A 15,477-nucleotide genomic window follows, 5' to 3' on the forward strand; every position below is an offset into this window, starting at 1 on the left:
AGATGGACATGGACGATTACAGTTTGAAATCAATATTTAGACTTTTAGTCTATCGGCCATTGCATTCGAAATTTCGCATACTGCCCTGTGTCTCTCTCTCGCCAATCGCGATCGACCGATCGTCTACTTCTTTCTTTGATTCTTTCTTTCTAATTTCCTGAATCGTCCTCTATTCAAAGGTGTATACAGATTACAGTCTTACAGAGCTATTGATGAACCGGCACTGTGAATGATCAATGATGATTGATGAATTCGTCCTCATAAGCGATAAGCCCTAAGGTCCTAACGCCTAATCAATCCTGTAAGTTTTTTCTAATCTTTCAAATTTCTTACATAACCTAATTGAAAGATTCTTGCATAACTCCTAATCCAGTAAGTTTTTGAAATTTCAGTTTTTTTATATAGCGAGAAGTGAACTTTCCATTCAACTCATCCGATCCAAGATTGCAGACTTACCGTGTTAAGGAAACTGGATTACACTAAGCCTCATTAATTTTACAGGTAATTTTTTTCTTTCTTTTTCTTCTACTGCTCTTGCTTTATGAAATTATGATCAAGTTATGTTTTTGATTTTCATTGTTTTTATATAATCTGTAAATCTGATAAGTTATGTATATGTCTATTGTTGAATCTGATATAGTATGTCTATTGTTGAATCTGTATATGAATTCTGTTTTTTGATTTTTTGAGATGCGATATGAATTCTGATTTTGATTTTGCTGAGATGTTAATTCAGAATTCTGAATAATTGGATGAATATAATCTGTTGATTTTTTTAAATTCTGATTTTTGAATAATCTGATTGTTTTTTTTGATTTATGAATAGTATGTTAATTTAATTTCTGAAAATCTAAAAGATACTATTTTTTTGTTTAGGTTGTGGATACATTGTTAACTTCAGCTTGTGGATAGTTGTGGATACGGATTGCTAATCTCACGGATTACTAATCTCAGGTTGTATCCTTCTTTGTTATTAATACATCTTTTTTATTACAATTTTTGTTGTGAAGTTTAAATATGTTTCCTAGAAAACAACCATCTGGTGCTCAAAATAGGAAACAAAAACGGAAAGAACAGGATCTTACTAACAAATTACAAGGATCTTTAAATAAGTATTTTGTTAGAAATGAAAATAATGATGAAAATACTAATGATGTTGAAACTAATGATTTTGTTGGTAATTCTAAAGGTCCAATTGAAACTTCTAATGAACCTATTGAAAATTCTAATGATCATGAAAATAATGATTTTGTTGATAAATCTAGTGATATTAATATTTTTGATCCAAGGGTATGGGATAAGTTACATTTTAAAATGAAAGATTTGCTTGTAGAAACATGGCCTATTAGGGAAATTGAAAATAACAAAATTTTTCCAAAAGATGCACTAGGTAGACATTTTTCTTGTGAATTTTATATTCGTAAATTAAAGAATGGTGATTCTTATCATAGAAAGTGGTTGGTGTATTCAAAAGAACTTGATAAAGTGTTTTGTTTTTGTTGTAAGTTATTTAAAACAGCTAGATCTAGAAGTAATTTGGCAACCGAAGGAATTAATGATTGGAAACATCTTAGTGAAAAATTAAATGAACATGAACATAGTTCTGAACACATGATTAATTTAAAAACTTGGACACAAACACGACTTAGGTTAAGGAAAAATGAAACAATTGATAAAGAGTTACAAGAAAGAATAAAAAAAGATACTCAACATTGGAAAGAAGTTTTGGTAAGAATTATTGCTGTTGTAAAATGTTTAGCTGAATATAATTTGGCTTTTCATGGAACTAATGAAAAAATATATGAGAAATCTAATGGTAATTTTTTAGGTGTACTTCAAATGATTGCTGAGTTTGAACCAATAATGAAACACCATTTTCAACTTATTCAAGATAAGAAAAAGTCACTTTCATTACCTTAGTCATAAAATTCAAAATGAATTAATTGAATTGTTGGCATCCGAAGTTAAAAGTGCAATTATTAGAAAAATAAAAAAAGCAAAATATTTTTCGGTAATTCTTGATAGCACTCCGGATGCAAGTCGTAAAGAGCAAATGACTTTGATTATTAGATGTGTTGATGTTGCAAATGTTCCAATAAAAGTAGAAGAGTTTTTTTTAGAGTTTTTAATGGTAGAAGATACATCCGGTTTAGGACTTTTTAATGTTTTACAAAATGCTTTAAAATCTCTTGACTTGGATATTAATTGTATTCGAGGACAAGGATATGATAATGGAGCAAATATGAAAGGCAAACATCAAGGTGTACAAAAAAGATTGCTTGATATAAACTCAAGAGCTTTTGATATGCCTTGTGGATGTCATAGTTTAAATTTAGTTTTGTGTGATATGGCAAACTCTTGTCATAAAGCTAAAACATTTTTTGGTACTTGTCAAACAATATATAATGTTTTTTCTAGCTCCACACATAGATGGAGTGTTTTACTTGACCATGTAGATGAGTTAACCCTAAAATCATTGTCTACTACTCGTTGGGAAAGTCACATTGAAAGTGTTAAAGCAATAAAAACTCAACTTTTTCAAATAAAAGAAGCATTAACAAAATTAGCTCAAGTGAGTGATGATGGTAAGGTTTGTAGAGATGCGGAATCATTAGTAGATGGTGAATTTTCTAATTTTGAATTTATTTTAAGTTTAGTGATATGGCATGAAATTTTATTTAGAATTAATTTGGTAAGTAAAAAATTACAATCCAAAGATATGATTATTGATGTTGCAATAAAAAATTTAGAAGGATTAGTTAATTATTTTGAAAAATATAGGGAAAATGGGTTTGACACTGCTATTAATGAGGCTAAAAACATAGCAGAAAATATTGGAGTTGAACCAAAATTTCCTATCAAACGTGTTTATAGTAGAAAAAAACAATTTGATGAAGTTCCAAATACCGAAAGAGAACAACAATCATCTCAAGAAAAATTTAGAACTGATTATTTTATTGTTATAGTAGATATGGCTCTAACTCAATTGAGAAGTAGATTTGAGCAAATGCAACATTTTGAATCTATTTTTGGATTTTTGTTTGATGGTTCAAAGTTAAAATCTTTACTTGATGATGAATTAACAAAAATGTTGTAAGAAACTTGAAACTAGTTTGACAAATGGTGAGGAACTTGATATTGATGGAAAAAATTTATTTATTGAGTTACAAGTTTTGCAGGAAATGTTGCCGGATGAAGCATATAAAGGTGAACTTCCTTGGACAGCTATTCAAATTATGGAGTTTGCAAAGGAGATGGACATGTTTCCCAATGTGTTGGTGGCATATAAGATTTTGTTGACGGTACCGGTCACAGTTGCTTTTGCGGAAAGAAGTTTTTCGAAATTGAAGTTATTGAAGTCATATCTTCGAAGTACCATAACTCAAGAAAGATTAAATGGATTAGCAATTTTGAGTATTGAAAGTCAATTCCTACGAAGTGTTGATTATGATAAAATAATAGATGTTTTTGCTTCAAAAAATGCAAGGAGGCATCGTTTTAGATGAATTTTATGTATACCTTTGTTTGTATAACCTTGTTTTGGTTTGATTGTAAAATTTATTTTATTTTTACTATTTTTTAAATAAATAAATGCATTAGTTTAGAATCTCGCCCCGAGCATTAAAAATCAATGGACCGGCCCTGCCTCCGGAAAGACATCGCTGAAGTCGGAAACGATAGCAACGTCGTCTAGTGCTATAGCAGAAGAGCAAGAAGCAGATTATACCCCCTTCGTTCTGTTCCAGTTCAGTGTGTGTCCCATTTTCATTTTTCGGGAGAAATCTTTGCAACCTACGACCTCAAACCGTCCAAGGCTTCCACCGACGTCCAACACATCAATGACCCACCCAATTACCGGCAACCTACCCTTCACTGGCGACGTTAGTGACGTTCCAAACTCCATCAAGATATTTTAAAGAAAAAAACTAATAAAAACATATCAAATAACTTATTTATAGTTAGAGACTATATAACTTTTTTAAAACAAAAGAAGTTAAAAATAAAATAATTTACGAAATCTTTAGTGATTTGGCAAAGAAATATTTATTAAGATATCATCTATATCGACTATTTTAGTGATAGAACTTTGTTAAAATTTATATACATATTATATAATATATTAAAATACAACACCTTTGTGAACAGTACTTGTCTTTTATTGGTGGAAAACTTTTTTTGAAATTTATTATGGTCATACTCTGCTGATTTACCTTTCCACATGTTCTTCTCTTTGTCCACCAACTTCCTGCTGCTCTCAAGATGGTGTCGTCCGCCGTTTCTATTCCCCAATCATATTACTCCACCATATCTTCTCTAAATCGATTCGTGTCCCCTTTAAACCGATTCGTTTCCTACATCAACTAAGCCTGCATTTTCCCAATTTCTCTCCTCCTTGACTGTCTTTCTCTTTCAAATTTTCAATGTCGTCGACTTCCACACTGAAGAACATGGATGATGGTTTTGACAGGTTCTTCAAGGTGCCAATCTGCAAGGAAAATTAAGGAGAAACAGAGTATGGAGCAATAGAGAGAGAGAGAGAGTTGGGCAAATGCTTTTTGTATATTGGGATGAAGAAAGAGGAGTTCACAATACAACGATTACATTGCCAGGGATTTAAACCAAAAAAATGCGAAATACTAGGAAACAAACTACTTGCTTGAGACTCGGTATTACATATGACGAGTTCTTTATTCCTAAGTAAAACATAACGTGCATAATAAAATAATAACTTTTCTGAATTAACCCAACATTCTCCCCCTAATTCAGAATCTTGTTGATCGAAATAACTCCAATCAAACTTCGCATTTCCTCAAACTTGACTCGTGCCATTGACTTTGTAAGGATGTCTGCCTTCTGTTTTGTACCACATACATGGCTCACTGTGATCTCCCCTGTTTCAACACATTCTCGAATAAAGTGGTACCTAATATTTATGTGTTTGCTGCGCCCATGAAACACTGGGTTTTTCATTAAGTCAATTGCAGAGCTGTTATCTACCAACAATTCCATTGGAGGTACCTTTTGTCCCGTTATTGCTGTAAGCAATCTCCTAAGCCAAATTCCTTGGCAAGCTGCTTGAGTTGCTGCCATAAATTCTGCTTCACACGATGACAGAGCCACACTTCGTTGCTTCTGTGAAGACCAAGTCACCAAATTTCCGTTCATATAGAACGCTGTACCGCCAGTGCTTTTCCCATCCTCCATGTCTTTGCCAAAATCGCTGTCTGAGTATCCTGTGAGGATGACTTTTCTATCTCCTCTTTTATACTGTAAGCCATAGTTCAAGGTACCTTTGATGTACCTGAGTATAGCTTTCACAGCTTGGGCGTGTTTTGTTGTTGGTTTCTCCATAAAGCGACTGACTACTCCAACAGAGAAAGAGAGATCGGGTCGTGTGTGTGTCAAGTACCTGAGAGCACCTACTATGCTTCGATATTCAGTGGGATTTGTCAACTCTCCTTCCTCATCCTTACGCAACTTCAGCTTGTGATCCATAGGAATTCTCTTTGCATTACACTCCATCATACGAGCTTTAAGAAGGATGTTCTTTGCATACGATTCCTGCTTCAGAGTTATTCCTTCTTCATTTTGATTAACTTCTATTCCCAAATAGTAGGTCAATAGGCCAAGATCGCTCATTTCAAACTTACCTTTCATTTCTGTTTTGAAGTTTTCAACATTCTTCGCACAACTTCCAGTAACTAGGAGGTCATCTACATATACCCCCACGATCAAGGTATTCCCACTTTTCTGTCTTGTATACACAGAGTACTCTTGATAGCATCTAGTGAACCCCAAACTTTTCAGATGCTTGTCTAAACATGCGTTCCAAGCTCTGGGAGCTTGTTTAAGCCCATAAAGGGCTTTTGAGAGCTTATACACTTTTCCTGCTTCACCTCCTTTCTCGAAACCTTCAGGCTGTGTTACGTATACTTCCTCTTCCAGTTTCCCATTTAAGAACGCCGATTTCACATCGAGATGGTGTACCCACCATCCATTTGACCCTGCAAGTGCTAGAATGACTCGCACTGTCTCGATTCTAGCAACTGGTGCGAAAACTTCTTCATAGTCGATCCCCTGTTTCTGTACATACCTTTTTGCCACAATCCTAGCTTTGTATTTCGAAACTCTGCCACTTGGGTCTCTTTTTACTTTGTATACCCACTTCAGTCCGATTGGCTTTCGTCCTTGAGGGAGATCGACTAGAGTCCAGGTCTTGTTTCTTTCAATTGAAACAATTTCTTCTTTCATAGCACTGACCCACTCCTTTTTCAGCTTTGCTTCATGGTAGGAGACTGGTTCTTCATCATTCTGTACAAATAGAAGCTCTTCAGGGGGCAATTGAATCTCTTCTGTATTCTCGTACAAATCGTTGAGGGTGCAATATCGTTTTGGGGCGCCACCGCCAGTGGAACTAGAAGCGGTGTTCGGAGACGAGGTTTGGTGAAGTTGGGGTCACTGGTGAAGTTGGGTTATCATACAGATTTGGGCTATCATACAGATTTGGGCTCGACATTTGTGGCATAGTGGGCTCATCCGAGTCCGACCCAGAGTCCGAACCATGTTCAGACCCGTGTTCGGACCTGCTATCACAGGGTTCTTCATATTCATCTTCAATCGCCCCAAAATCTGTGAAAATAAAACCATTAACCGTGAAACTCATACCTGGAATTGCCCGAATCTTGTCACTCTCCCCCCAATTCCATGTTTGATTCTCCTCAAAGACGACATCTCGACTTACATACACCGAACCCGTGCTAGGATCCAACAATCGATGAGCTTTAGTCCCTCTTTCAGTACCGAGATACACCACTTTCTTACTCCGATCATCTAGCTTCTTCAGATGCCCTTGCATGATTTTCATGTGTGCCGTGCAACCGAAAACCCTTAGGTGCCCAACATTTGGCTTCTTTCCAGTCCACATCTCGTATGGTGTAGAATCCTTGAGAGCCTTGGAACTTATTCGATTTAGGATGTACACACTATGGCTGACAGCTTCTCCCCACAAGACATTAGGTACATTCATTGTTTTCAAACAGCTTCTTACCATTTCCAGAACTGCTCGATTTCTCCTCTCCACTATCCCGTTCTGTTGTGGGGATAATGGTGAGGTGTAATGACGACTCAGGCCTGTCTCATCACAATATGCTGCAAATTGATTCGAGAGAAATCCCCCCCCTCGATCTGTTCTGAACAGTTTCAATTTTTCACCTATCTCTACTTCTACCTTTTTTCTGAATGTCTTGAAAGTTTGAAGTGCCTCATCTTTTGTTTTCAACGGGTACACCCACATGATCCTACTGAAATCGTCTACAAGCAGCATAAAATACCTGTTACCACTAGGTGTTGGTGGTGAGACAGGACCACACAGATCACCATGTATTAATTCCAACCTCCTTTTTGCCCTGAAGTTAGTACATGAGGGGAACGACTGTCTTGTTTGCTTCCCTACGAGACAACCTTCACAAGGCTTTGATGGGATCACCATCTTGGGAATTCCCTCAATCAATCCTTTATCAGCCATAGACTTGAGTGAGGTAAAGTTTACGTGACCTAACCTTGTGTGCCATAGCCATGTAGTGTCCTTTATTTCAGCAACTAGACACATTGTACTAACTTCTGCTAATTCAATCTTGTAGAGCCGATTTGGAGATTTGTGTACCTTCATTAGCAACCTTCCTGTGCTGTCCCGAACCCAAAGAAATGGCTCCTTTATCTTGATCTCATCTCCTCCTTCTGAAAGTTGACCAAGACTAATGATATTGCTGCATAAGTCTGGTATGTAGTACGCCTCCTCTAACTTTCTTTGTTCACCATTCTTGCATATGAATACCACAGTCCCCTTTCCTTCTATCTTGACTTTGGTTTCGTTTCCAAATTTCACATAACCATGAATTTCCGTGTTCAGGTTACGAAATTTCTTTTTGTCACCTGTCATATGATTGCTCGCCCCTGTATCCAAGTACCACAACTTCGATGGGTCTGGTTCTCCTCCTGTTGTCTTTAACTTAGGGTGAACATTTTCTTCATTCAAAAATACCTCACCAGTTTCTTGTTTGTTTTCCAGGGACATTAATAGCAAGGCTGGCTCGCTATCTTCTTGGATCAGATTGTTCTCATAGCTTCTTTCTTTTCGTGGGTTTGTGCATTCAGATGCATAATGCCCGAATTCCTGACAGTTGTAGCATTGAATGCTACTTTTGTCTCGACTGCCAGAAGCCCCATTGTTGCCTTCTCGTTGATGGTGTGAGTTGCCCCTCCCACGACCACCACGACCACCTGCACTCCTGCCTCTTCCTCTACCTCTACCACGTGAGTTTCCAGATCCTCCTTTCTGTGTCTTAGACTTGGAATCACCTCCTCCCTTCTTCTTGTTTTTTTCTGTCCACTCTTGATGAGTCAAAAGAAGTTTTCTCTCTTCTGTCTCAGCGTGACCTCTCATCCGTTCTTCGTGTGCTTTTAGCCTCCCAATAACCTCTTCTACTGTCATCTCCTCTAGGTTGCCAAATTGTTCAAGAGTGGATGCTAGTTGCAGAAATTTAGTTGACACTGCCCTGAGAAGTTTCTTCACAACATAGGACTCTTCTACTGTGTCACCAAGGGTTCGCATGGAACTAACGATATTGCTAATCTTCACAGCGAAATCGTCTACAGCCTCCGTCTCCTTCATGGTAAGTGACTCGAATTCTGCCTTTAAAGTCTGAATTCTCGCCATCTTTACTCTATCTGCCCTTACAAACCGTGTCTTTAATGCTTCCCACGTGTCTTTGGCTGTTTTCTTCTCAGCCACAGACATCAAAAGATCCTCTGGGATCCCTTGATAAATTGCTGCTAACGCCATCTTATCCTTTCTCGTGTCAACAGCTGTGTTTGGGGTTCTGGGCTCCACCGCTTCCCAAACACCATGAGCCTGCATATACACCCTCATTTTAATCGCCCATGCGCCATAATTGGTTCTCGACAACATTGGATACTGCAAGGTAATCAGACCCTCTTTTTCCCCATTTCCATTGTTTCCTGTCATTTCTACACGGGATTGATACTTGGGCATACACCAGGGTTGCTCTGATACCACTTGATGGTTTTGACAGGTTCTTCAAGGTGCCAATCTGCAAGGAAAATTAAGGAGAAACAGAGTATGGAGCAATAGAGAGAGAGAGAGAGAGAGCTGGGCAAATGCTTTTTGTATATTGGGATGAAGAAAGAGGAGTTCACAATACAACGATTACATTGCCAGGGATTTAAACCAAAAAAAATGCGAAATACTAGGAAACAAACTACTTGCTTGAGACTCGGTATTACATATGACGAGTTCTTTATTCCTAAGTAAAACATAACGTGCATAATAAAATAATAACTTTTCTGAATTAACCCAACAATGGAGACTCCGATTCTTTCACCTTCTCGATCTTCTGTACCTCAAAATATACTCCCATTTCCCCTCTCTTTCTTTTGAAAGAAATCGAAGCACAGGGGGAATACATCGCTCCTACAAGCGTTCTCAATTCCCCCGTGTTTCAAACTTCTATGAGTCTGAGATGAAGGAGGGATCCCTAAATCTAAGGCAAAAGGTAAAAAAAAAAAAAAAAACATCTGCTTTGGCTTGGTTTAATCCCTCCTCTCCTTGTCGATGTTTCCTCCACTGCCTCACCGTACCTGCTCTATCTTCCACTGATTATGGTACGGGAACAAAAAAAAAGAGCAAAGTGTCCGATGGTGATGGTGCCGACCACCGAAAAGTGTAGTCGTGGTTGTTATTTTGCCACCCGGGTACTATTTTTCTATTTTTTTTTGTTGGGTTTTCTTTTGGTCAGAGCCACCAACTCCTACGTGTTATGTTCTGCCTCCACCTCCCACTGCTTGCAATTACAAACCGACAACATAAACCACCCCAGAATACACCTTCTTTCACACCTTCTTTCCTCCACCGACTCATCTAATTGGATTAATCCTTACCCTATGTAAGCTCCCTTCATACCAGAAACTGATTCTCTACCACAAAAATTTCATCATTAGTTTTTGTGTATTTCTTTATCTTCAAAATGAAAGACTAATATAAAAGTAGGTGAAATGATGTAAGATAGCAAAAGTTGATGAGAAAATTGGCAGCTTATATCAGAGAACGTCTATATATATATATATATATATATATATATATATATATATATATATATATATATATATATATATATATATATATATTGTATCCCTAAAGTTTCTTTTCACAACTAAAAGTGTATATATTTATTTATTTATTTGATTTGTTGTTATAACTTAATATGGTTAACTGTATAATGCCATTACTGAGACGATATTTAATGTGTTGGAATGATATATATATATATATATATATATATATATATATATATATATATATATATATATATATATATATATATATATATATATATATATATATATATATATATATGAATTGATGTTATTATGTTTTTGGTTTGATAGTTAGATGTTCTTGAATGCAGTCAACATCGAATGCTTCAAATGGCTGAAGGTTTTATTAACAAAAAGTACTATCCAACAGTTGTTTTTTGAGGTATCCTTTCCTTTGATTGTTAAACTAATGGCTCTCGATTGATGTTTGATTTGGTTATACACAAAGTCAAGCTACCATTTTGTAGTCTAAATAAAATTGATTTAGACTTTTTTTTTTAATTTTTTTAATATAAATTCATTATTTTTTTCATAAATTACTTTTTGAATGAATTTTTGAAATTGAGTAATAATGGAATCTTTTAATTTTCTCAAAAAAAAAAAAAAAAAAAAATTCAAACCGATGCAAAGTATAGTGCTATAAAGCATACTTTGATGCTACCAGGAATTCAATAAAATCTATTTACTTACTTCATAGTTTATATCATTATTAAATAATGCTCTCTAATATTATGCAGATATGCAGAAAGGAAAAATCATGAGAGGAGGATTTCAAAGTGTGTATTACCGAATCCCAGATTCTGACACAAAAGTGCCTTGTGGAAAGCTAAGTTTTTTGGTTTGAAATCAAATGCAAAGTTTTTTGGGCAAACAGTTATATAAACTACCATTGCATACTATTTTTTATAGTTAAATTTTTTTATTATAACCGTATCAGACAAAACTGCTCCTGCATATTGTTTTTGTAGTTAAAAAAATTGGTTTTAAGATTTTTGGACCAAAGTACCCCTGCATACTATTTTTATAGTTAAAAAATTTGACCGGTCGTATGTTTATTTATGTAATAGCGTTTCATTTTTTTCCCAATTTATGCAACAATGATTCACATTTTTCCCATTTATGCAACAATGTCGTGCTTTTTTGTTTACCAATTTATGCAACATTCATGGTTTGGTCTTATAATGAAATGTGGGTGGAAATCATATGTAGGAAACTATTTTGTTACATAAACTGCTTAATTGGAAAGTACAATGCTATAAACGGTGAATAGAGACAATTTTAGCATCCAATTCAGGGTAGAAAAGAAACTACCATTGGTTCCTAGGATGTCAGAACTAGAACTGGAACCGGTTACATAGGTTACTGAAACTTTGGAACCACTCCTAGTACCGCTGGGTCCGAAAGTGGTTCTAGGTAACCACTTGCTAAAAACTTTGAAAGTAATTAACCCAAATGCCAAAAAATTCTTAAAAATTATATACTTAGGCATGTCATAACTTATGTCAAGTTCCCTCCTATTTATATGGTCACACCACGGATGTTAGAATTGATACAAACATAGCAAGAATATGTTAATTATTTTTGCTTTATAGATTCATTTCTTTCGCTGTCATTCATGTTGAGTTGATGTGGGATGGTGTTTGAAGTACAAACATGATTGTTATTTGTTGCATTTTTCATATTTAAATAGCATAGTCCTTTACAACGTAACTCGATAAAATCTTTCCATTTTTTTCCCAATTTTTTGGCGTTTCCAACCCCTTTTAAATAGCATAGTCCTTTACAATGTAACTCGATAAAATCTTTCTGTTTTTTTTTTCAATTTTTTGACATTTCTAACCTCGCTAAGCAGGGTTCTTCCTTAGTTTGAATAAAAGTTTAAAGAAATAAGATCGTATTTAAATATAGTAAATATAAAAAATAGAAATGTAAATATAAAAGAGTGTAACTATAATACATCCTATAAGTTTAAGGGCTATAAATGTAACTATGAAGGGGTTTAACGTAAATATACAATCTGAGTAGTTCGGTTTGTAGGGCGAGGACACTAAAAACAAATGAATTTTAAAATGACCTATTTTTACAAGGTAAATCCAAAACAACTATATATATGCCAAAAAAATAGGCACAACCACTCTAGGGGCATTTTACAAAAGTTACCATATTTAAGTTCCAATTTATCTCGTGCATAGTTTTAGAATGTGATATATTAGGATTCTCGGAAGAACATATGTTAGATATTATAAATTATGTTTTTTCATAAAATACACCTTGGTTAACAAGTAAAATCAAGTTCCTTTTCTTCCTAACGTTTCCCTGTTTTTGTTTTTTTATTTCCTTCCGTTGTTTGAGCATCAAGGCAACATCACGTTTTTGTCTTACAAAACTCCCACAATCAATGATGTGCTATCAATGTGGACAAACCTCTTATGCGACACTACCCTCTCATCAATCACCAAGTGCATCTAAGCATCAAACCCATAGCGCATCTACGAAGTGATCATGGTACATGTTCGATCAAGCATCATTCACAATCAACACTCACACCCCAGTGCTTTTGGCTCTCCAAACCAACGCTTTTTTTTTTTTTTTTAATTCTCTTGGCATCCACCCAAATGCACTTTAAACTGAACCAACGTCTTTTAAACCATTCTCTTTCAGCGCATTCATGTGTTTCCCATCTATGCATGTTTTTTATTGCTTCGATTCCACCCTTAGATAACATGGAGCCTTCTAGGGCATTTGGTCGACTTTGGAAAGCTTCAATTCTTAGCATGTTGGTATTACATGCAACGTATTTACCTAGTAAAGCTACAACTAGCACATTCTAAGTACCCAAGTATCATTTTATGGGTTATGGGCATAACAAACAATCATATGTGTGCATGCAACCCTAGATTTGATCTACGTTTTCTTTAATTGAACATACAATAAGAAGAATAATATAAAAACCCTAGAACACTAGTATATAATCAAAATACATAATTACGGTTACAAAACATACATTTGATTGTTATATAGCAATAACAATCCAAATCCTTAGCGTTGTTGAGACTTTGAGAACAAGCGCCACAATTGTCACGTTGCTAGTGGCTCACACCCAACACTAGCAATTGAAGAAGAATATGGAGAAGGAGAGAGGCTTCAAAATTTTGGCTGGAACACTCTTAGAATTAGTGGCCGAAAAAATTAGGGTTATATCCCTATTTATAGCGTAGATAGGAAACCCTAGATAAGCCCACATCCAATATATTCTTAAATCGGGTAATTATCCATTTTCCTGATTATCCAGTGGAGACTATTCTAAAAACCCTAAGGCTCTAGGGAAACCGTCCATAGCATATGGAGGGTTCTAGATTGCCTCTTGCTCAACTATTGAACAATTACAATTCAGTCCCTGCACCTTTAGTTAATTCTTTTATTCCGAAAATTAATTCTAATTAAATTCTGATTAAATATTAATTAAATATTACTCTTTCTAATTAATATATTATTCTCATAATACATTAACAAATTATTTATTTCAATTTTTTAATCAAATAATAAATCAACCTCTTTCTCCAACATCATCCTGTCTGGTTGCTAATCTTAAGGGCAACCCAAAAGGACTGTGCTACTATCAATTCATATATATACCAATTATAGTTATGGGCTTAGACAATTAATCCAACAGTATCCCATTTGGATAAGTCTAATAACTATAGTTTCCAGAATGTCCTTCTAAATTGATTAGTAAATCGTAGCTCTTAAAGCTGCTATCGAACACTGACCTAGTCAATTACATGTCCTAAGATAAGTGATCATATAATCCTCCGTTCTGCAAGATTTCATCTGGAAAAATGACATGGAACATAATCAATCTCATTGTCCAAAAAATTGTTTCCCGATTTCTGATTTGTAATGAAAAAGAACTACTAATCGAACACATCAATTTAGTCCTAGTCGGGCCCGACACTATAAGTCAACACCAAATCATCGAGGAGCCCAAGATATCGCTACTCCCGGTAAGGCAAAAGGAACAGATAAAATTTGACTTATATGTTAGCACTAATTACTCATCAAATCAAGCACAACAATATGTTTTATAACATCAAGTTATTGATGTGTTTACGTATCATCAATGCACAACCAACTCGTATATCTCCGTTTAAAGATTATAGGATATTATCATCTCAGAATTACTTGTGATAAATTCCATGAAGCAATTCTATGAGCGTAGTTTAATCCAATACTTAAATCTCTATTTCAAAAGTACTCATGAATGTTGCAGCAAACCATTGCTATGTGTAAATCCTTTAGACAATCTACAATCGAATTCATGACAGTCTTGATTCACTACTTACTTCAGAAAGTATGATCGCTATGGATGTTTGAATAATCTAATTATTCTAGAAGTAAAACACGAAAAATTGAAATACAATCATAAACAATTGACAAAAGATAGTAAACAATACTCATAAATAATTCTCTATTATTTAATCAACAAATGTCAATTATATTTATTTTTGTTACTAGCTTCTAAAAAACTATCTAACTAGTAAAACTAATATCATCCTTCAGACCAATGCTCATAGCATTCTGAACATGCTTAATCCTACTCAGGCCCTTTGTGAGGGGATCTGTTGAATTCTCTTTGTACGATACCCTCTTCACGACGAGGTGACCTTCTTCTACTCTATGTCTAATGAAATGGTATTTTCTGTCGATATGTCTTGATCTGTCATGATCTCTTGGTTCCTTTATTAAGGCAACCAGCCCTTCATTATCAAACAAAATCTTCATTTGATCCTTAATGGCTAGAACAACTCCAAGGTCTCCGATGAAGTTCTTCAACCAAATAGCCTCCTTTGATGCTTCGCTTGGTACTATGTACTCTAATTCACAAGTGGAATCAGCCACTGTCTCCTGTTTGGAACTTTTCCAGGTTACCACTCCTTCATTGAGGCTAAACACCCTGCCAGATTGAGAACAAAAGTTGTGTCTGTCTGTCTGAAATTTGGCGTTGCTATACCCAATTACTCATTAGTTATCACTGCCACCAAGCACAAGGACCCAATCCTTAGTACTTCGTAGATACTTAAGAATATTTTTGACCGCTATCCAATGAGATCTATGTGGATTCCCCTGATAACGACTAACCATGCTCAAAGCGAAAGCCACATCAGGACAAGTACATGTCATAACATACATGATAGATCCAACGGCGGAAGCATATGGAACTCTACTCGTTTCTGCTCTCTCTGCATCAGTACTCGGACTCCAAGTCTTACCCAGTTTGGTATTACTCTGTATTGGTAAATCTCT

The 15,477-nt window shown here is 35.4% G+C and overlaps 2 protein-coding genes across 2 annotated transcripts; both read left to right on the forward strand.

Moving 5' to 3' along the window:
- Positions 1 to 1,017: 1,017 nt before the first annotated feature.
- Positions 1,018 to 1,920, forward strand: LOC128134241 (uncharacterized). The gene has a single exon (XM_052771754.1). It carries the CDS (start codon positions 1,018 to 1,020, stop codon positions 1,918 to 1,920), a length of 903 nt encoding a protein of 300 aa, XP_052627714.1.
- Positions 1,921 to 2,053: 133 nt separating this feature from the next.
- Positions 2,054 to 3,506, forward strand: LOC128134242 (uncharacterized). Its single transcript, XM_052771755.1, has 4 exons — positions 2,054 to 2,621; positions 2,683 to 2,692; positions 2,782 to 2,959; positions 3,099 to 3,506. Exons 1-4 carry the CDS (start codon positions 2,054 to 2,056, stop codon positions 3,504 to 3,506), a joined length of 1,164 nt encoding a protein of 387 aa, XP_052627715.1.
- The last annotated feature ends 11,971 nt before the right edge of the window (positions 3,507 to 15,477 follow it).

Source organism: Lactuca sativa, chromosome 5 (genome assembly GCF_002870075.4).
Source record: "Lactuca sativa cultivar Salinas chromosome 5, Lsat_Salinas_v11, whole genome shotgun sequence".
NCBI lineage: Eukaryota > Viridiplantae > Streptophyta > Magnoliopsida > Asterales > Asteraceae > Lactuca > Lactuca sativa.

Bases quoted from the DNA above. Each gene is read 5' to 3' on its own strand.
- LOC128134241 (XM_052771754.1), top strand. From the start codon at position 1,018: ATGTTTCCTAGAAAACAACCATCTGGTGCTCAAAATAGGAAACAAAAA.
- LOC128134242 (XM_052771755.1), top strand. From the start codon at position 2,054: ATGACTTTGATTATTAGATGTGTTGATGTTGCAAATGTTCCAATAAAA. The intron at 2,960-3,098 runs GTTATAGTAGAT...AAATGTTGTAAG, and splicing joins TTAGAACTGATTATTTTATT to AAACTTGAAACTAGTTTGAC.